Source organism: Corvus hawaiiensis, chromosome 14 (assembly GCF_020740725.1).
Source record: "Corvus hawaiiensis isolate bCorHaw1 chromosome 14, bCorHaw1.pri.cur, whole genome shotgun sequence".
Classification (NCBI taxonomy): Eukaryota; Metazoa; Chordata; class Aves; order Passeriformes; family Corvidae; genus Corvus; species Corvus hawaiiensis.
In genome coordinates, this window is record NC_063226.1 from 22,787,639 (window position 1) to 22,808,786 (window position 21,148).

At 56.5% G+C, this 21,148-nt stretch overlaps 1 protein-coding gene across 3 annotated transcripts in view; it reads right to left on the minus strand.

The window, feature by feature from the left end:
- Window positions 1-1,045: 1,045 nt before the first annotated feature.
- The window catches only part of MID2 (midline 2), a 66,275-nt gene continuing 46,172 nt past the window's right edge, over window positions 1,046-21,148 (minus strand). For all 3 annotated transcript variants that reach the window (XM_048319069.1, XM_048319070.1, XM_048319068.1), the window contains exons 3-10: window positions 20,722-20,817; window positions 15,165-15,272; window positions 14,244-14,392; window positions 13,650-13,777; window positions 12,529-12,672; window positions 9,158-9,319; window positions 4,195-4,402; window positions 1,046-4,013 (exon numbers count right to left, since the gene is read on the minus strand). In XM_048319069.1, the coding sequence (XP_048175026.1) occupies window positions 3,611-4,013; window positions 4,195-4,402; window positions 9,158-9,319; window positions 12,529-12,672; window positions 13,650-13,777; window positions 14,244-14,392; window positions 15,165-15,272; window positions 20,722-20,817 (1,398 nt within the window). In that variant the 3' untranslated portion in view covers window positions 1,046-3,610. The remainder of the gene's footprint in view (window positions 4,014-4,194; window positions 4,403-9,157; window positions 9,320-12,528; window positions 12,673-13,649; window positions 13,778-14,243; window positions 14,393-15,164; window positions 15,273-20,721; window positions 20,818-21,148) is intronic.

Here is a 21,148-nt window from a genome sequence, read left to right on the forward strand (position 1 = left end):
GCACCCTGGGCTCCAGGAGGACATGGCTGGCACTCAGAGATGTTGAGAATCCCTGTGGCCATCCCAGACCGGGGAAAGGGCAGGCTGGCACACTCAGTGTTCTGGATAATGAGACATCATCCAGGGGCTGGCAGCAGGGTGCTTAATATTTATGTGTACAGATGTTTTTGGATGGAGCTTTAAAAGCATACCCTGTACCCAGCCAGCCCACGAGCTCTCCAGGCTGGGCTGAGCCAGCACAAGGAAAGCTGCTGCTGGATGGTCCCCATATATCCCCTCCGCTCCTGTGGATGCACAGCCATATGTTTTGCCAGGTTTGGGGAATGCTGTGATAAGAAGGTCCCAGGGCTGTCCTCACCTCATGGCCTCCCCCACATACAGACATAGCCAGTAATGTATATATATTATATTATATTTTATATATATATATATATATATATATACACACATTAACAAAGAAGTTGCAAAAAAAACCAACAAAAAGGGAAAATAAACCAACAGGAAAAACAACCCTCCCCCCAAACAAAACGGAAGCAGGAATGTTACAGGTGGAAGGGGAGGCTGAGGGGAGCCAGGAGTGCACACATCCCGAACTTGTACACTGGTGTCACCAGGAGCACAGGAACCAGCAGCAGCACTCTGGGCCCCCCTCCATGTCCCAAGCAGGGCCCAGGGATGGGGCAGCTGCTCCCCAAATCATGGTGACACTTGGGTGGGCTCTGCTTTCAGTACCACAAGAGGACAATGTGGGTGACTGGGAAAGGCCCCCAGCCCCATTTGGGGTGCAGGGCTCCCCCAGCCCCCGCCCGGCTGGGTACGAGACACGTGCGGGGGCCAGGGGGTCCCATAATTAGTGCAATTTCATCAGGTGCAAATGTCATGTTAAGGGCTCGTGGTCTCTGAGCTGAGGACGCTGAGTCCTCCCTGAGCCCGTCCGGCAGTGCCGGCGCCGCGGGGCAGCTCGGCACTGCCAGTGCCAGCATCCCAGTGCCTGGCACAGGACGAGCAGCCCCATGGCACCGGCACACGGGGAAGGGACTTCCATGAGACTTTTCCATTAAAAACATCCAACTTAAAGGGTGATTTAACCTCCCAAAGTGAGACGGGGCCATGAGGCAGGCTGTGGAGATGGCAGATATGCCCCTGCTGCACCCTCCCTGTGCTCCTACACCCCGGGGCTGGGAGAAGCAAATGGAGCCGCTCTGCCTGCTCAGGAGGAGGGATGGATCCCCTGCGCTGGCCCTGCCAGGCACCATGGGAAAGCAGCCTGGATCAGAGGGAAACTCCTGTCAGCTTGGCAGGACAGGCAGCAGATCCTTTCCCGAGGAGCTGCCAACCTCCCTTTTCCAAACCCACAGCCCAGACACACGGAGGGATGGCGTGCTGGGAACAGGCTCTTGTACACTCTCTTCCTGGGCAAAGCTGTCACCACCAGACTCACCAACATAAACCCCTTGGACAGGTCACTGGTGGGGGTCACCAGATGAATTCTGAACTGGCTCCACATGAATTCAACCAGTCTCTTCCCCAGCCCCCACAGGATGAGCCCCAAGGGGCTCTTGCCCTGTCCAAGGCAGCCACTCTCAGAGCCTGGGCTTTAGAATCACAGAACAGGCTGAGTTGGAAGGGGCCCATCAGGATCATCCAGTCCAGCTCCTGGCCCTGCACAGGACACCCCAACAACCCACCCTGTGTTTGGGAGAGTTATTCAAATGCCCCTTGAGCTCTGGCAGCCTTGGGGCCATGACCATTCCCTGGGGAGCCTGGTCAGAGCCCGACCACCCCCTGAGGGAAAAACCTTTTCCTGATATCCAACCTAACCCTCCCCTGACTCAGCTCCAGCCATTCCCCTCAGTCCTGTCACTGGTCACAAGAATGAAGAGACGGGTACCTGTCCCACCACTCCCCCTTGGGAGGAGCTGAAGATGACAAAGAGACCTCTCCGCTCTTCTTCTCCAGCTGAACAAACCAAGTGACCTCAGCCACTCCTCCTAAGACCCCTTCAGATCCTTCTCCATCCTTGTGGCCCTTCCTTGTTCACTCTCTAACAGCTTCATGCCTTTTTTATACTGTGGTGTCCAAAACTGCCCCCAGGACTCAAGGTGAGGCTGCCCCACCCCAGAGCAGAGAAGGACAATGCCCTCCCTGGCCTGATGCCCCCAGGACAGGGATTTCCCTCCTGGCTGACTGAGATCCAACTGACCATGGACCAGGACCCTCAGGTCCCTTCCTGCAGCTGCTCTCCAGCCTCTCATTCCCCAGTCCACACACGCAATCAGGATGGCCCCGTCCCAGGCGCAGAGTGCCCCCACAATGTCCCAGCCACTCACATGCCCACTGGCCCCAAACCGTGCCGCAGGCCCCCACTGTGACACAGGGATTGTGTGCCAGCCCAGCTCCTCCTGGCCTCTCAAATAAATCCAGACACTGGAGCTTGGCCAGAGGGCTTGATGCTGGTGGTTACTGGGAATACTGGTGACAGCCAAAGAGCTCGCAGTAACCAGGAGCCTCGGGGACAGACTCAGTCCTTTGCCCCAGAGTAAATAGGATGGCTCCACACCCACACCTCCACAGAACCACGGAATAATTTGGGCTGGAAGGGATCTTTAAAATGCACCCAGTCCAACCCCCTGGCATGGTGGAGAACAAACCAGAAGTCAAGATTTGGGGTCATAAATTGAGATTTTGGGTCATAGAGCATAGAGGTGGTCTTTGAGCAGGACTCTACCGCAGGCTCAGAGCAGGAAGATGAGTTTTTGCTGCTGGGACACCAGGCAGGACACTAATGGAGGCCTATGTGGAGCAGGGCACTGCTGGCCAGATCCCATACTGGGAAGGAGCAGCTGCAAAACCTCTGCGCCAGGGGCTAGAGCTCCTCAAGGATGCAGCTCTCAAAGGAGGAGGTGGTGGCGTGGGGGTCCATGGCTCTCCACTGCAAGACCCCGAAAATGCATCAGGACTATGCCATCTACAGCATGGACAGCCACTCAGAACACACTCAGTGCCATCTTCACTCCCACAGACCTCCATGGGACCACCACGGGACCACCACCCACCACACAACCACCCAGTGCTCGCCGAGCCCGAGGGCACCAGGCCTTATCCACCCCACCAGGGAAGCTACCGAGCCTCAGCCACACGCAAAGTCCTCCCTGGAAAGTGCTGCTCAGTGCTCTGAGCTGTCACTCAGCTGTCAGCGGGCTCCAGAGCCCAACCCTCCTGTCCCAACCTGCACCTCATGGCACGCATGAGCCATTCCCTGACCACCACGGCACCTCAGGTCACCCTGACACCTGCCCCAGCCTTTCCAGCCCCCAAGGGAAGAACCATCCAGGTGACAATCTTCTCAGGGAGTGATGGGAGCCACCGCCAAGGAGCTGCTCCAGCCACTCTTGTGCACTCTGGAGCTCACCAACAGCAGTTCATTCCCAGCCGTGGTTTGAGGTTCTTCCACTTTTCCATTAAAATAAGATGGAGCTGGGTGCGGATGGTGCTCGATCGCTCGGGCGCCACAGCGGCTCTCCAGCACGGCTGCCAGCAGGCAGCTCCGGCCACCGGCACCCGCCAGCACGGCCAGTGCTGCCACGGGGCACGGGCAGGCCTGCGCAGCCTAGTGACAGGCTTTCATTCCTGACACGTATGGGGACTCCTGGGGCCGGCAGTTACACTCCTGCTGCTCGGGGTAATCGATGAAATCCGGGGCGGGCAGCCCCGAGAGGATCATCAGGGATTTGTTCCAGATGGTGAAGGTGGGACACACTGGCAGGATGAAGGAGACCTCGAAGGTGTGGAGGTGGAGGGAGTTGGCCGGGTCGTAGAAGGAGAGCGCGTTGTTGTCGTAGTCCAGGAGGACCCCGAGGCGCTTCATCTGTGGGTGCACCTCCACCAGCATCTCCTTGTTGTTGTGCCGCACCACAAAGTTGTTGTTGCAGCGGGAGAAGACCCAAGAAGAGGAGTTCTTCCCAATCCACTCATTTTTGGGGGCTGACTTGTAAGCCACGCCGATGGCATACCTGCAGGGAAGAGAAGCTGTGCTCAGCACCCTCCAGCCTCGGCACAGCACCAGGCCCAGCCCTGATGGCCATGACACCCCGTGCTTTCAGAGCCCACCTGCCCGTGAAAGGACACAGGGTGGGCATCTCTGGCAGAGGCCGGACTGGGAAAGCATCCCCCCTCACACCAGCGGTGCCTTACCAGGTGGAGGATCCCACCACCACCTCCCAGTAGTGGCAGCCACTGTCGATGAAGACGTTGCCGGCCGCGCCGTAGCAGCCTGTCCCGCTGAACCTCTCCGGCGTGTGGCTCTTCTTCAAGGAGCTCTCGTCCTTCTCCATCTGCAGCCCATCATTGGAGATCTTCAGCTTCTTGTGAGCCATCTTGGGGTCCAGCTTGAATGGCTGACCTGTGGGGAGGAGACACATGGATTAGGATTTGTGTTGTTAGCATCATGGTGCAGGAAAGGTGCTTCTTCATATCCCATGTTCTCAGCTTGGCATATTTAATAGTGGTTTGCTTGGGTGTTTTCCCCAAAACCAGACCAGATCTGGGTGGTGTCCCAGAGCTTCAACCAACTCCTTGTTTGTCAATGATTTCCCTCTGGAAGTCCTCAGACTATCCCTGGATTTGCAAACAAAACCCCAAGACGCTGCAAAGAAGCAAGTTGAGTTCAGGTGGGTTTTGCTGAGGTGTTTTCATGTGAGATGAAGTAAAGAGCACACAGACACCGGAGAGCATTTCCATAGGGATTCACCTGCTTCAGGACAAAGCAAATGACAGCTGCAGAGAACATCCCAAGTCCTGCCAACAGCTTCACCCTCACGTTTTGGTACCCGGCTCGGGGCATGACTAGCTGTGTCCTCCTGCACGCTCCCATTTTTGGCTACAGACACCGAGTCCCAGCAAGGAGAAATACCGACACCACCACGGCAACGGGGTCCTGAGCCTGGGCTGGGGACCCCCAGAACAGCCAGGAAACCCTGCAAACAGACACACAAGGAGAGCCCCAGGACAGCTGGGAACCTCTGCAAAGAGCTGCAACATCAGCGACACGGGCAGCTGCAGAGCGGAGCTCATCCGTGCTGTGCTCCCGTACCTGATGGGAGCTTGTGCTGGTTTTTCCTCAGAGCCCAATTTGCTGAATAATTGAGTTGAGAAGCCTGAAAGTAAAGCTGCAAATTGGGAGTGACCTGCCCCCTCCTTCTTCTGGCTGCTCTGATCTTTCTGCCGTATCTTTTCCTGGCAGTAATGCAAAGAGACATGCTCTGAGGAAGTGAGGTATAAAAATACTTGGCTCCATCAGGAGAGAGACACTCACAGCCCTGTTTTCAAAGTCGACCCCTTGCTAAGGTCAGTGTGAAGAACTGGAGCCCAGCCCTTGTCACTGGTTTGTGCTGGTGTGTCCTGGAGCGAGCACTCGAGCCACATCCATGGGCAAGGTGTGCAAGCGGCAGGCTGGGAGGCAGCAGCACGTGGGCTGGGATGGGTCAGAGGGTGTTTCAGAGAACATAGCCGGGCACCTGCTATCATCAATCCCCTTCCCACTCTGGCACTGGGAAAAAATACAGGCTTCACAGAGGTCATGACAGTCCCAACCTCAACCCCCGGCATGGGGGCTGCCAGAAGAAGGGGGGTTCTGACTGTGTAAGAGGGCAGAGCAGCCTTCACTCCCTGCTTCCCCACCATCACCACCCTCTGGGCCTCCCAGTCACTGCTCTCCAGCTCCCCAGCCCCGCCTGGCAGAGAGCCGAGGGTTGCAACGATTCCTCTCATCATTAATGATTCCTCTCATCATTAGCATGTATGTCCTGGGCTGGTCACTCAGATTACCTTTATCCCACAAATTCAGCTTGCTGGCATATTCCCGACAGCCTTTTGCTGGTCACCCCTGCACGAGGCTACGGAGCTGTGGGGAAGCAGCCGGCTTCGGGACTGGACACAGCCGGCTGCACCCCTGGGGCATTTATCAGCTGGATTATCCCTCCCTTCCCGGCAGAGCTGGAGCGAGCGGAGCAGAGGAAATCCTGTCTGGCACTGGGTGTGTGGGAGCAAAGAGGAGGCAGCCAGGAACACGGTCAAGGTCAGTGGTATGCAGGGATGGAGCCAGGCAGAGGGAGCCGTGCGCTGGAGCTGCATCCCCACCCTGCAGGGCCCCAGACACCCACCCCGCTCCCCTGGCCCTCACAGTGCTCCTGCACCCATCACGGTGAGCAGGGGCTCACCGGCTTGGGACGCTCCTGTCACCCACCCACAGGGACAGCGAGGACAGGCTGCCTGCTGCTTTACATAACAGCTGCAGAAATAACTGGAATGAGGTCCCCAGGAGCAGGAGACAACATCCAACACTCAGCCAAATGCGGGAGCAGCAGCCCACGCCACCGGGGGGTCAGTGCAGGGGTGCCAGCGGTGCCACCGGCGCCCTGCAGCACAGCAGCTCCTGTGTGCCCCACTCCTCTGGCTGCAGGGGCACAGGGACGGGGCAGAGTGGACAGCTGGGGACTGCGTTTGGCTGGAAATGTGTGGAAAGGAGGGATGGATATGTACTCTGCTCCCAAGGATGCTGCAGGCATCCACCACGTTCTGCCCAGAGAGCAAAGCAAGCTGCAGGGACACAGGGACACAAAGCCAGCCTTCCTGCCTTCTGTCTCTCCTCTCTGCCTGCAGTGGCAGTGTCCCTGCTCCCACCAGCCATCCAAGATGCCACCTGTGGGGCACAGGACACCCACACAGCACGGCTGCCAGCACCACCCTGTCCTCCCTGAAGACATCATCTTCTGCAAAGAAAGAAAGAAAGATGCAGCACTCAGTAATGCTGAGTCATCAAGGCATAGGAAAGCCATAAATCCATCTAAATCTATGACTCTTTTCACAGATTCCTTGCTGGGAAGCTTCTGTAGGGATAATCCTGATCCTTAAAAACACCTGCACTAACACGATTCCGTCAGTAGCAGTGACCCCGCAGCCCACTGCTCAGGCATCAAACCCACTCCTGACATCTCACATGGGATGTGGATGGAGCCATCCTGTAGCACACTGAAGTCTTGCCAAGAGATGCAGGAATCAGGAAAAGACAGAATTGTGAGGGAAAGTAAGGCCAGGATGCATTAGCCAAGGCAAGGACTGTAAAACCCATTTCCTTGCACTTTATTTATGGCCAGAACTGGGCCTGTCCTTGCATTCCAGCACTTCCAGCAACTTTTGGACACTTGCTCCTAAATAAGTCCTGCCCAGGCCCAGCCTCAGCAGAGGATGGTCTGTCACTAAACCAAACCTGGTCTCCCAAGCTGCTCTGTTCAGGACACAGATTTAGTGCCAGCACTGACAGCGCCGACGCTGCGGAAATCGATGTGTCCTGACACTGACCTTCTGGCGATGGAGAGATCTCTCCAGACATCGCTTCAGGAACAGAACGGGCTGTGAAATATGCTAATGGGCCATTTCTGTCTTGAGCTGCTGACACTTCCACCATGGTTACAGCAGTGGGAATGCATGGGTGTGATATCCTCTGCATATTGTCCACTGGAAAAGGAGAAACCCTGGTGCCAAACACCGGCAGGAGGAACAGCCAGTGGGGACATGCTGGGGCTGCAGCACGGGGCAGCAGCACCACTGGACACCCAAAGGAGCCCTCGTCCCTGAAGGCTGGCCACAGAAGAAATCAATATATATTACATCCATATATATTGCTAATCAAACTTTCAGGAATTCAGAAGTCTCCACAAACACAGTTTTTCTGGCAGAGGAACACCAAACTTGTGGCAGAGATGGATGTGCCCATCAGTGCCACATGGCCCTCCTGCCCCACACCTGAGCGGGAAGGGAGGGATAGGTCCTTGTGGAAGGGGCTTTAGCACACGCAAAACCCCAATCACACACAGCCTGTGCAGTGTCTCAGGTGGGGCTGCTCAAGGTTTCACACATGCAAGAAGCTGCTGCACACACATCCCTGCAGCAAGGGGGACTCAGCACCTGACTGGACTCTGCTGGAACCCAGTCCATCCCTGAGCAGGAGCACTCGGAGCTGCGCTGGCAGCTCTGGTGACTGACACTCAGCTAAAATCACCGAGAGCAAACCCCGTCCAACGAGAGCCGCCGCCACGGCCAGCCACCCTCGCTCCCAGCTTCCCAAGCGCCCGTTCCCCATTCCCAGAGCGAGCGCCTTTCAAAGCCGGGGAAGCGCTGAAAAACAGCAGCTGCAGGAGGGATAAATTTTTAATGAACAGGCAGATTGGGCTGGAGTTTGCTCCTCAGCAGCTCCCTCAGCCCCAGTGCCTCAACGTTGTTTTATTCAGCTTAATGCCGCGCAAAGAAAAGGAGGAGGTGAGGTGATAAATCATCGTGAAAGCCCGGTTCAGGCAGAAGCGATGGCTGGGAAAGGGGACAGATGGGAGGGCTGTGCTCACCAGGACCATGCAGAGTGCGAGCTCTGGAAAGGTGTGGGCACGGAGCAGGCAGGAGCCTGGAGAGCCAACTTATTCCTCCCCCAACACCTCACACTGTCCCTCCTGTGTCACCCTCCAGGCCACGGGTGCCAGTGCTTCTGCTGTCTTTGCTGTCTTTCAATGGGAAAAGGTTTCCCACCACAAACCACTGAGCTCTGTCTGTGCCAGGACAGGTCTAGCTCCGCTGCCCTCAGAGTTCAGCCTTCCCTAAACACATTTAACCTTCCTTGGCATCCCCAGGGCATTGGAAAGAAAAACTTCTGCTTTGTATGTGGCTGCAAAGCCCCACCCGCCACCATGGATACACTTTTCAACCTTACGGCTCTCCAAATCACAACCCTCTGCACACTAAGCCACACACCAGAACACAACTGCTCTGTGACTTCTTGCACCGGCCCCAAAAAGCCCAGGGATGTAAAACCACCAGAAGAATGGACCGTTATGACCTAAGACCCCAGGGATGGGTGCTGACAGGAGCAGAGGGCTGATGGGAGCCCCTGGCACCACATGGGGTATCAGGAGACCATCTCTGAGGCAGGGAAGGAACGGAGGCACCAAGGGAGACGGGCGCTCCAATGATTTACCAGCCCGGAGTGTCCATCCCGCTGCCGGCCACTGCCCACTCACCAGGAGCACTCGGCCATAGCCCGGGCACCCCAGTGCCCTGGGAAGTCTCCCCCCCCCACCTGCCACGGCTGGGTGAGCTCCTGGGCACCTACTGTTGGTCTTGAGGCGGGCGGGCTCACTGTTCCGGCTGCCCGCCTGGTTGATGGCCTTCACCAGGAAGATGTAGCGGGTGCCACTCTGGAGCCCATGCACTGTGTAGTGGTTCTGCTTGATGTTGGGGACGATCATCCAGCTGTCCATGGAGTTGTAGAGACCTGCAGTGCGAGACAGGGAGAGATTTATTCCCAGGGAGGGACAGCATACAAAGCCCCTGTGCTGCTAATGCAGAGCTCAGGACTGCAAGTCCCTCGGAAGGATTCACCGCCTGCCTGGGAGTTCAGAGCGTCCGCAGGGAAATTGCCAGAGATGATCCCACCATCCTCCCACCATCACCCCACTGTCACTCTCTCCCATGCCTCTGCTCCCGCAGGACAGCCTCCCTCCTGCTCCAGGGCCACAATTACGGAATTCCAGCAGCAGAAAGGGATGTATTTGCACCCAAATCGATGTGTTTGCGACTGAATCTTGCTCCTGCCCAGTCCTCAGTGCTCCAGGGTGGGAAGTAATAATCCATGGCTAAGGAATGCTGATGCTTGGCTCCCTGAATAGACTGGTCTGCAGAGTGGTTCAAAGAAAATGAGCTCCCAGTGAAGGGATCCAGATACTTGGAAATCATTCAGGACGCTGAACTCTTTCTGGAAAGGGAAGGAATGAAGAATCCAAGACCATGGAGGTGCCAAGCTGACTGCTGCAGTGATTTTCAGTGTCCGAGCTGCAGGGCCTAGCATGTATGGAAAGGTAGTGCTGTACCTCGGATGGGGGGACACAGGAAAGGGGAAAAGCCTTACTCGGTGTCACTGAGGCTGTTCCTGCCACCAGCATGACTGGGATGAGGATCACCTGCAGCTGGCATGAGCACCTGAGTAGCTGGCACTGGGGGACAAGGAGGCTGTAGGGCTCAGGGGAAAGCAGGGCAGCTATCACAGCGCAGGGCCAGGGCTTTGAGCCGAAAGAGGAATAAGGAGGCTTGGAAGAAGTAGCTGGAGGCTTCCTGGATCTGGTGAGAGGTGAGGAGTGCATTGTGAAATTGGGGTGACTGGAGGGGGGCGTTTCCACATGTGCAGGGCTGGGAGGCAGGAGCTGGGAACGCTCCACACCTCTTCTGCAACGGCTTCCAGTTCATTTATCTGCAGTGGCTGGCTCAGCCGCAGGACAAGGGCAGGTTGCAGCCCCTGTCAGCCTGAATTTGGTTTGGGATACACATGGGAATGGCTGAGGGGCACAGAGCAGTGTGATGTGAAGTGGAAAATAAAACAGATGTGATCCTGATTGCAGCCTGCATGCAGAGCTGCTCTCATTGGAGCGCACAGCTTCCAGCCTGGCACTGGTCGGTGTCACCTTCCTGTGAAGGACCAGCTGGGGATGCTCCATCAGGAAGAACACGGTGGCTGAGACATGACAATGAGAAGGACTTGACCTTCCAAGCAGGTTTCTTTCCCAAAACAACCTCAAAGAGCTTGGCCTTTAAGACCAGCCTCCTCGCTCCTACCCTCGCCAAAGCTTAAAAAAATCCTTTTTACTGTAGCATTCATCATCCATAAAAATGTCTGGCTCTTGCCAAGCTCTTGGCTTCGATGGAAGCGTGAAGGGGATGGGTTCCACAGGCCAACTGTGTGCACCTTGGAAAGGTATTTCCTCTCCTGGTCAGCCTCCCAGCTCCTGCTCAGTGTCCCAGTGTCTCTTCACACGAGTTCAGCCAGGGCTCACATGGTCCCATCACCCAAACTGCGCTATTCCAAGGGACAGTAAGTTATTCACTTTCTTCTCAGGGATTTAACTGATGTTTTCTTCACTCCTCCTACAAAAAGCAACCTGGAGTTTGCGGGCTGGCCAAGGAGGACACTTCTAACATGTGACCCTCAGGGCTCTCCTCCAGCACTGCCCTCACTGTTCCTCACCCTCTGCAGCTCCTCCTTTTCCAATGTCTGTGCCAGACCCCACAGCTGGGCAGGTGACGCGTTCCCAAGTCCCTCGGTGTATGGGACTCCAAGCCATGTGTGTCCAAAGTGGCATGTGGGGAAAGGTGAGACCAGATCCTTCCCTGGCACGGTCCCAGGGCAAGGGCACAAGCAGCAGCAGGGGAAATCCTGACTGGAAAAGGGCAAAATCCCTCTAGCTGAGGGTGAGGAAGCACTGGATGCTCCATCCCTGGACAGTCCTTCTTCCTCAAGGAGCAAGCCCTGAGCAACCTGTCAGCCCAGCATGCACAGAGCTGGCACAGGGACCTTCAGACGTCCCTCCCTACCAAAACCACTCGGTGACACCAGCAAGTCCCCATCTTGTCTGCAGCTGGAAGTGCAGAGGACATGGAGCTGGTGGCCATCCAAGAGCAGAGCCAGAGAGGTGGCTGAGCTCTGCAGGCTTCCAGAGGACAAAGTGCTGGAGACAACATGTTCTAGCTGGGAAGGAGAGGAGAGCCAAGCAGGGCGGATCTGGCTGCGGCAGCACTGGCACCCGACAGCCTCCAACCAAAAGGAAAAGCATCACCTTGTTTTCCGAAACAAGGGCAAAGGCTGGGCCGGGGCTGGGGAGGTGAGATCCAGCTTGAAAAGTCACAGGGGACTTTCTCTGGCAGCTTCCTGCAGAGTTCAGAGTGCACTGAACAGCCTTCCGGAGCTGTGACACCGTGCTGCCAGCGGGACAGACTGACAGCAGCCCAGAACACCCCTCTGAGGCACCTTGTCAGCACTTCTCACAATGGCACGTGCTGCTAGGAAAACCAGGAATAAAACTTTCTCACAAGCCACAGGCCATCAGTGAGATCCATCCTCAGTCCTCAAATCCCATTCCTGTCAGACAAATCTGTGGCAGTGTGGAAAAACAATTAGGTATGGCGGTAATTTTCATGAAAAATGACCTGGAAATACGGCTCAGAGCTGCTCCAGAGGGTTTGTGAACCATGTTAGTTGTCAGCCACGGAGCAGCCAGCGCTGCCTCGCGCACGATCCCAGGTACACGGATCGGGGAGCTGTGAGATGGACAAGAGCCTCCAGTGTTCCCAGTGCTTCACTGAGTCACAGCTGATGACACCAAGTACAGGCCAGAGCACCTCAGGGATGGCCCCCCCAGCACTCTGATCCACCAGCCCTTGGAGGATCCTTTGCTGCTGTTTCCTCCACAAATACCCAGCCTTTAAAGGCACTGATGAACCCGAGAATCTTCTCCTTACAGAATCCCAGAATGGTTTGGGTTGGGAGGGACATTAAAGCCCATCCAGTCCCACCCCTGCCATGGGCAGGGACACCTTCCACTATCCCAGGTTGCTCCAAGCTCCGTCCAGCCTGGCCTGGGATACTTCCAGGGGCAGCCACAGCTTCTCTGGGCAACCTGGGATTCCTTCCTGAAGGGGAGTGTGGTCACTTACTGATGAAGTTGGCCTGGCCGGTGAAGATGGTGTACTGGAGCTCGTAGGAGCTGACGCTGAACTCGTCCTCTGAGATCCAGTGCACGGTGATGGTGTCGTGGGAGGCCGTGCAGAGCTCCTCACGGACTGACGGCGGGTTCGGTGCTGTGGGATGGCACAGACCACAGATTTTGGTCACTTTGGGCTTTCCTCCCTTAAAAACCCAGGGCTTTTCTGCTCGTATAAGGACTGAGATGGGCTCGCGGCAGGAGTAGAGTCTCTCAACACCAAGAACTCCCTCATTTTATCAGTCACTGTGTTTCCCACTGAACTAAACTTTTTACTTTGACAAGGCATCCGGAGGTCAGAGAGCACAGTGTTTCCACTGCTCCTCCAGCAGGTCCAACACCCTCACCCTGAAACAGGCTGAGAACCCACTTCCAAATCCACCTATTTCCCTGCACTGGTTGTGGAATAAGTATTTTATCCCATAACTGATCCGGACATGGCTGTGTTAATCTTTCACTGAAAGCTGATCTGCTTCATGATGATAAAATCGGATTTGGGTGAGTGAGGATGTCCTCGCCTCCCTGGAGCTTTCATCCCTCCAGTGCTCCAGCACAGGCTGCTCCAGCAGCCGTTGCTGCTCCCAGACCCCTGAGGGCAGTGATCAGTCTGTGCTGTGGCATCAGGGCAGCACTGAGGGGCCCAGCGAGGTCCTGCTCAGCAGAGTTCATAATTTAGGATCAAGTGACCCACAAAAAGGGCAGGGAAAGGGAAATGTTAAAGCACAGAGTGCCTTAGAAGTACAATAATTGGTTAATTCATCTTTCCTCCTCTGTAATCCTTATGTAATCCTTATCTCTCTTGCATCCTTATGGACATCAGCCTCCCCCCCCCAGGTCATGGAAAACATAATATTTAAACTTTCTGGACTTTTCCATGGTCCTCCAGTAGCAGCAGGGTGAAACAGGAGGACAGGGACATGTCACTGGCCTGGGGACAGCCCAGCCCCTGCTCTGCCACAGCTGACCTGGCACTTGTTGCTGGTTGAGTCTTAAAATAGGTCTGCCAGCCCTTGGTGGGGCGCAGGGCAGGGGGCTGAGGGGAAGGTACAGAGTGGAGCACACCCGTGCACTCACCTGTTAGATAATCCAGCCCCTCCAGCAGCTTCTTCTCTCTGGAAAAATCTAAAGCAAAGTTTTCAAAGGCATCATTAAAATTGATATCTGGTATCAGGACTTGCGAGGATGCAGTTGCCATGGCGACCCTGGAAGGAAAGAAGGGACCATCAGTACGCAACGGGGTGCGCGTGGCGAGGGAGGCACGGGGATGGGGCAGCCTCACCCTGACTCACCTGCTGGCAGGAAACCACTGCCCCCACCCAGGAGGGTGGCCTAGCCTGGGGACAGGTCCCCTGAGAGTGGGGGGGGCTCCATCCCTGGGGCTCCCAGCTTTGACTGGCCCCTGAACTCCCTTTGGATTGGCATTTCCACCACTTTCCTGCCCCAGGGAAGGGGGCTTGCTTGCACAGTATTGTTAGGACCTGCCATGCAGCACCTGTCCTGTGAGGGATGGGAACCTGACCCCAGGGTTTATTTGAGGACACCACAGTGGGAGGCTGCAGGGATGGCTCGAGATGTCCGGGGAAGTGACTGGGGGGGACTGGGTCATCTTTGGACAGGGACCTACAACCAGGGGCCAGCTCCAGCACCAGCGTCCCGAGCCCAGCCCACCTCTCGGCCACGTTCCTGGCAGTCTGCAGGAACCGTGCGTGGTCGTTCTCCTTCAGGATGTGCTCGGCTTGGTTGATGAGGACCGTGGAGCGCTCCAGGCACTGCCGGCAGTTGGCAACCTGCTGGGCCAGCTTCCGCAGCTTCATCACCTGTTGGAGGAGCAGAGGGAGACAGAACTGCTCAGGAGCTTGAGAGGCACAGAGGGAACCCCATCCTGACCCAGGAGCAATTTACTAATAAAACTCTATAAGCTTTTGCTGACCTTCTGACATTTGTCATTCCTTTCAACCATGAGCATCTGTGAATCTTGGGTGCTCCCTTCCCCTTTGGGGTGGGAGACTACATATAGAAACCACTGGGAAACACCTAGAACCACTGGAGGAAAGGTCCAAACACTCCTACAAAGACAAGGGCGAGAAGCAGCTCCCCCCCAGCTGTGCTGCAATGCAGAGCATGCAGCCTCTGCTCTCTCTGCAGCACCGGACTGTGGTCCTTCAATATTAATTCCACATTATTCTATTCGAACCACAGTGGTGAAGAGCCCTGAGGAAGCTGTCTGGAGTGATCCAAGCCTCTGCACCAACTTGTCACGCTAACCAACACACTGCTCCTCCTCCAGCCTCAGCCAGCACATGCTTTGTCCTTGGCAAAGGAGCCCTGGGGCAGCAGCAGCAGTGATGGACAACTGGATGTGGGGTGGCCTGGAGGGCAGCAGCAGTGAGGGACACCCAGATTTTGGACAAGGAGATGCACTGGTGCTGCCCTAAGCTAACCCCTCATGGCGAGGCAACACACACTGCTGCAGCCCCGCTGAACTCCCTGGCTGCGGGAGTGCTGTTCCTGGACCGGGGCAGACCCTGCAGTGGCCACCCCGTGGGCACAGGACATGTGACTAGGGACACATGAGCTGGGACCCCTCACCTTCGTCTCCTTGATCTTGACGGCGATGACCTGCTTGCGCTGGCGGATGATCTCCATCAGCTCATCACACTCCTCCATCAGCTTGGCCTCGTGCATGGCTGTGTTCACCTGGCCAGAACAGCAACACAGAGGTGTTGGCAGGGACATACAACACAGAGGTGTTGGCAGGGACACACAACACACTCCCATGGCTGTGCTCACAGTGGTGCACACACAGAGTGCAGTGGGGCACAGGCAGAGGTTCCAGTCCTCTGCCTCCAGGAAGACCAGTATCCATGGGAGGATGGACAGGACAGGACAGGACAGGACAGGGGGGAATGCACTTTATGGAGGAGGGATCAAGCCCTAGCACTTCATTAAAGCACACTACAGGACAGAAACCAGTTTTGCTCATTTCATTCTCCCAAATTCCTCTGAAACACAGAGCAGTCCAAAGGCAGCCTTGAGTGAACCACATTTTTGCTACAGGATCTTTTTTTAAACCTGGCCAGCAGATTATGAAACACTGGAGTGGGAGACAGCTGATGGTCTGCACAGAGAGCTCCACAGAGGAATAACAGTGGAAAATCTTCCCAATCTGCTGCATGTAGTGGGGGGCAGGGAACGGCCCCAGGGTCTGGAGCCTGCAGCAAGCTGCTGTGACAGTGCTGCTGTGGCAGAGCTGCTGTGACAGTGCTGCTGTGGCAGAGCTGCTGTGGCACTGCTGCTGTGACAGTGCTGCTGTGACACTGCTGCTGTGGCAGTGCTGCTGTGACAGTGCTGCTGTGACAGTGCTGCTGTGGCAGAGCTGCTGTGGCAGAGCTGCTGTGACAGTGCTGCTGTGGCAGAGCTGCTGTGACAGTGCTGCTGTGGCAGAGCTGCTGTGGCACTGCTGCTGTGACAGTGCTGCTGTGACACTGCTGCTGTGGCAGTGCTGCTGTGACAGTGCTGCTGTGGCAGAGCTGCTGTGACAGTGCTGCTGTGGCAGTGCTGCTGTGACAGTGCTGCTGTGACACTGCTGCTGTGGCAGTGCTGCTGTGACAGTGCTGCTGTGACACTGCTGCTGTGACAGTGCTGCTGTGGCAGTGCTGCTGTGACAGTGCTGCTGTGGCAGAGCTGCTGTGACAGTGCTGCTGTGACAGTGCTGCTGTGACAGTGCTGCTGTGGCACTGCTGCTGTGACAGTGCTGCTGTGGCAGAGCTGCTGTGACAGTGCTGCTGTGGCAGTGCTGCTGTGACAGTGCTGCTGTGACACTGCTGCTGTGACAGTGCTGCTGTGGCAGTGCTGCTGTGACAGTGCTGCTGTGGCAGAGCTGCTGTGACAGTGCTGCTGTGACAGTGCTGCTGTGACAGTGCTGCTGTGGCACTGCTGCTGTGGCAGTGCTGCTGTGACAGTGCTGCTGTGACAGTGCTGCTGTGGCACTGCTGCTGTGACACTGCTGCTGTGACAGTGCTGCTGTGACACTGCTGCTGTGGCAGAGCTGCTGTGACAGTGCTGCTGTGGCAGAGCTGCTGTGACAGTGCTGCTGTGACAGTGCTGCTGTGACACTGCTGCTGTGGCAGTGCTGCTGCGACACTGCTGCTGTGGCAGAGCTGCTGTGGCAGAGCTGCTGTGGCACTGCTGCTGTGACAGTGCTGCTGTGACAGTGCTGCTGTGGCACTGCTGCTGTGACAGTGCTGCTGTGACAGTGCTGCTGTGACAGTGCTGCTGTGACACTGCTGCTGTGACAGTGCTGCTGTGACAGTGCTGCTGTGACAGTGCTGCTGTGGCAGAGCTGCTGTGGCACTGCTGCTGTGGCAGTGCTGCTGTGGCAGTGCTGCTGTGACAGTGCTGCTGTGACAGTGCTGCTGTGGCACTGCTGCTGTGGCACTGCTGCTGTGGCACTGCTGCTGTGACAGTGCTGCTGTGACACTGCTGCTGTGACACTGCTGCTGTGACACTGCTGCTGTGGCAGAGCTGCTGTGGCAGAGCTGCTGTGGCACTGCTGCTGTGACAGTGCTGCTGTGACAGTGCTGCTGCGGCACTGCTGCTGTGACACTGCTGCTGTGGCAGAGCTGCTGTGGCAGAGCTGCTGTGGCAGAGCTGCTGTGACAGTGCTGCTGTGGCACTGCTGCTGTGACAGTGCTGCTGTGACAGTGCTGCTGTGACAGTGCTGCTGTGACACTGCTGCTGTGACAGTGCTGCTGTGACAGTGCTGCTGTGACAGTGCTGCTGTGGCAGAGCTGCTGTGGCACTGCTGCTGTGGCAGTGCTGCTGTGGCAGTGCTGCTGTGACAGTGCTGCTGTGACAGTGCTGCTGTGACAGTGCTGCTGTGGCAGAGCTGCTGTGGCAGTGCTGCTGTGGCACTGCTGCTGTGGCACTGCTGCTGTGACAGTGCTGCTGTGACAGTGCTGCTGTGGCACTGCTGCTGTGACAGAGCTGCTGTGGCAGAGCTGCTGTGGCAGAGCTGCTGTGACAGAGCTGCTGTGACAGTGCTGCTGTGACAGAGCTGCTGTGGCAGAGCTGCTGTGACAGTGCTGCTGTGGCAGAGCTGCTGTGGCAGTGCTGCTGTGACAGAGCTGCTGTGACACTGCTGCTGTGACAGTGCTGCTGTGACAGTGCTGCTGTGACAGTGCTGCTGTGGCAGAGCTGCTGTGACAGAGCTGCTGTGACAGTGCCGCTGTGACAGAGCTGCTGTGGTGGGAAGGAAATGTTGGGCCAAGGGACAGGAGGGGAGGTTGGCACCTCAGCTGCTGTCCCACAGCCCAGCCTGGAGGGTTCCCCTTCCAGGATGGCTACAGGACAATGTAAATCTGTAGACATCCACAGCCTAAATCTGAAAACCTGCCCAAGGCAAGAAATCTGCCCTCAATCACGTTCATGTTCTGGGGGGCTGAAGGCAGGTAAAGTTGCAGAGGACACCACAGTCCCTTTCCCAGTTGCCTTCTGCCCAAAAAGGAGCATTTTCGAGGCTGGGGTTCCCCCAAGGGGCCAGCAGAGCTTGGAGAGGGTACTGCAGACCAGCAGTGCTCCACGGGCAAATCTCTGGCTCAACAACACCTGGACACTGGCCAAACCACTCCGCAGAGATAAACCAGTTCCCAGGTGAATGCTGGGTTTGGGGGTGAAGACTCAGCAGGTGCTGTGGCTGCAGGAAAGCTGGGCAGCTTTTAGTTGTAACAAGGGAGGGAAAAACACTTCACCCACCTCAGTGCTGGGAGAGAATGTGCTAGGGACAACAGTCCTGGAATAAACTCAGCTCTGGGAAAAGCTTGTCCTGCAGCTCATGGGGATGTGAAACAGCATCTCAGCCCACAGCCTGACTCATACACCGGCAAACCTCCTCCTCAGCGCCCCGGTAGCTCAGGGAGGGAGCAGAGGACCCCATCCCACCTCCACGATCCTCAACAGGTTTTTGGCTGTGTAGCAGCTGTGCCCTGGGGACACCAGGAGCTCACACGGAGGCTGGTGTGACACAGAGGCCTCAGCCCCACGGCGCACGTGCAGCTTCTGCTCTCCCCACAATGGGGACATTGGGCTGGTACCATCTCTGTGTTACAAACTCAGCTTCTCCACAGGGTCGTTATCTGCTCTCCTTGGTGCACATTTCCCTTACTGCCACAGGATTTGGCCATTCCAACATCTCTCAGTGCAGCCCCCCATGCAGCAGAGTCACTTTGAGGAGCAGCACAGGCCCAGTGCCTTGAGGACGCTTGCAGTGCCCTTGTCCAGGGTGAACCCCTGTTCCTCGAGGTGTTGGTGGCACCATTCTCTGGACATGCCATGAGATTTACAGTGAGCGTGTCTGAGGGGCAGAGTACCTGGGGATTGCATGTGCCTGCCTGTGTGCCATGTCCACAAATAGCTCAAAAGCAAAATTCCCTGGAATCAGATTGATGGGGAGCAGAGATATTTTCTGCCTCACAGTTTACTGTGCTCTCTGCGAAGGTGCCTCCGAGGGCCCGGCTGCACATTCAGCATAGCTGAGAAATGTTATTTGGAACTGTTATTTTAAGCAGAGTGTCTGACAAAGCTGAAAACTCCCAAATTCTGTCAAAAACGACAGTTTAGAGGTCTCAGACTCCGAGGATCAGACAGAAATACCAAGTATCTTTCAATTTATCCTACGTCAGGTCATTAAGACATTGGAGCTGGATTCAAAGGAAGAGGTTTGGAAGGACATCCAGCCACATCCCTGCTCCATCCCTGGTGGGTTCTCAGAGCCAAAGCATGGCCCATCAGAGCAGCAAGGGCTGGTGACTGTCACCAGAGCTCTGCAAGGGCACCCTGGCTCCTTCTCTCTCTGCCAAGCATCCATTTGCTATCTGTTTTCCCAGACTCACTCCAAGCCCACTGAGCCCTGGGGAAAAGGAAGCCCAGGAGAGACAGTTCCAACAAAGCCATTCCTGCTGCAGGGAGATGCACAGGCAGAGAGAAGCAGGACAACGCCAGTGACACAGAGCATTGGCACGGAAGGCCAGCAGTGCTGCAGAGCCAAGTGGGATTTTTCTTCTCCTTATTTTGGCTGGAAGTTCAGAGCGTCTCAGCCCCCTCCTCCTTCTCTTTGCACATTGTGACACTGGCTGCCAGCTGCTGGCGGCACGCTTGGCCCCGCTGGCACTCACAGAAAGGGCTTCTGCACTCACTTCCTCCTGCCAGATCATCAGGACATTATTGAGGGAGTGAAGAACAAAGCGCTGATGCTGCCTGCAGGAACCGTGGGGATTTAAGCACCTTCAGGGCCCCAAAGCCCCGGCTGCTCTGAGATGCAGGTGGTGAAGGACAAGCTGCAAATGCATCCCAGACACTTTGCTTGGGCAAACGGCTCCAGCCAGCACAGGCAGCACCCCTTGTCCTGCTGCAGCATCCCTGCATCCCGCTACAGCATCCCTGCATCCTGCCACAGCACTGCACCACAGCATCCATCCATCTCACTCGCAGAATCCTGAGGCAACACCCCCACATCCCACCACAGCATTCCTGCATCCTGCTGGGCCCATGGGATGGCTTGGGGGAGGTGCAGGGGAGGCACAGGACTTGCATCCCCCACAAGGCCTGGGGTGCCCGAGGGTGAAGTAAAACAACTGTTGCATTCTCTCAGGCACTGGCAATCTTCCCCCTGAATCCATGGCTTCGATCCTGGCAGCAGCCTGGGGTTTACTCCTGTGGGAAGGTGGTTCAAGGAACTGCTGCATGCTCGGTGTCACCCAGCTGAGGCCTCTCTGCAGGCTCAGTGTCACCCAGTTGATGAGCCTCGTTACAGGCTCAGTGTCACCCGGCTGAGCCCTGTTTCCATGCTCGTGTCACTGTCTTCCACCAGAAGGATCTGCTGCCCCCAGCACAGAGCAGTGGGCAGGCCCTCCTGCCTGGAGCCAGCTCAGCAGCCCACGCCTCTTCTCAGTGGCTCCCAATCATGCCAACTCCTTCAGACCCTTGGGAACCACTCCTGTGTCCTCCACTGCTTGGGACTACCCCCCACACTCACTCTGCTCCCAGGGCAGCCCCCAGGAAAGGACTCTGGGATGATCCACGCATTGCCTCCCTTGCGCTGGGAGCTGCCCCAGGCACCTCCCCCAGCCCCCTCCTGGCCCTCACCCACCTCCACTTGCTGGCAGATCTGTATCAGCTTGGCCATCTGGTTTTCCAGTTCGCTGTTGCGTTTAACCAGGTTGGTGAGATTTGTCTCCAGGGTTTGCTGCAGGTCCAGAAATGGGAGAAAGAAGAAAAATACAGAGATCAGCAAAGCTGGAGTGTCCCCAGTCCCGTGCCAGCAACCGAGACCCTCTGCCACCCAGCACACTGCCTGAGGGAGGGACACTGGAACAACTTTGGGCGAATGCTCTGGGGGTCCTTGGCAGCTCCTGCCCATGCCAGGGAGCTTTGCCATGGGGGAGACACCGAGCCCAGCACCGCGGTGACCCTGTGGTGTCACCAGCTGGAGAGGACAGTGTGGGTGTCTGCCCTTTTCCACTCCTTTGGAGAGCAAATTTTGGCTATTTTCATCACCAATTTTATTCTGCACAGGG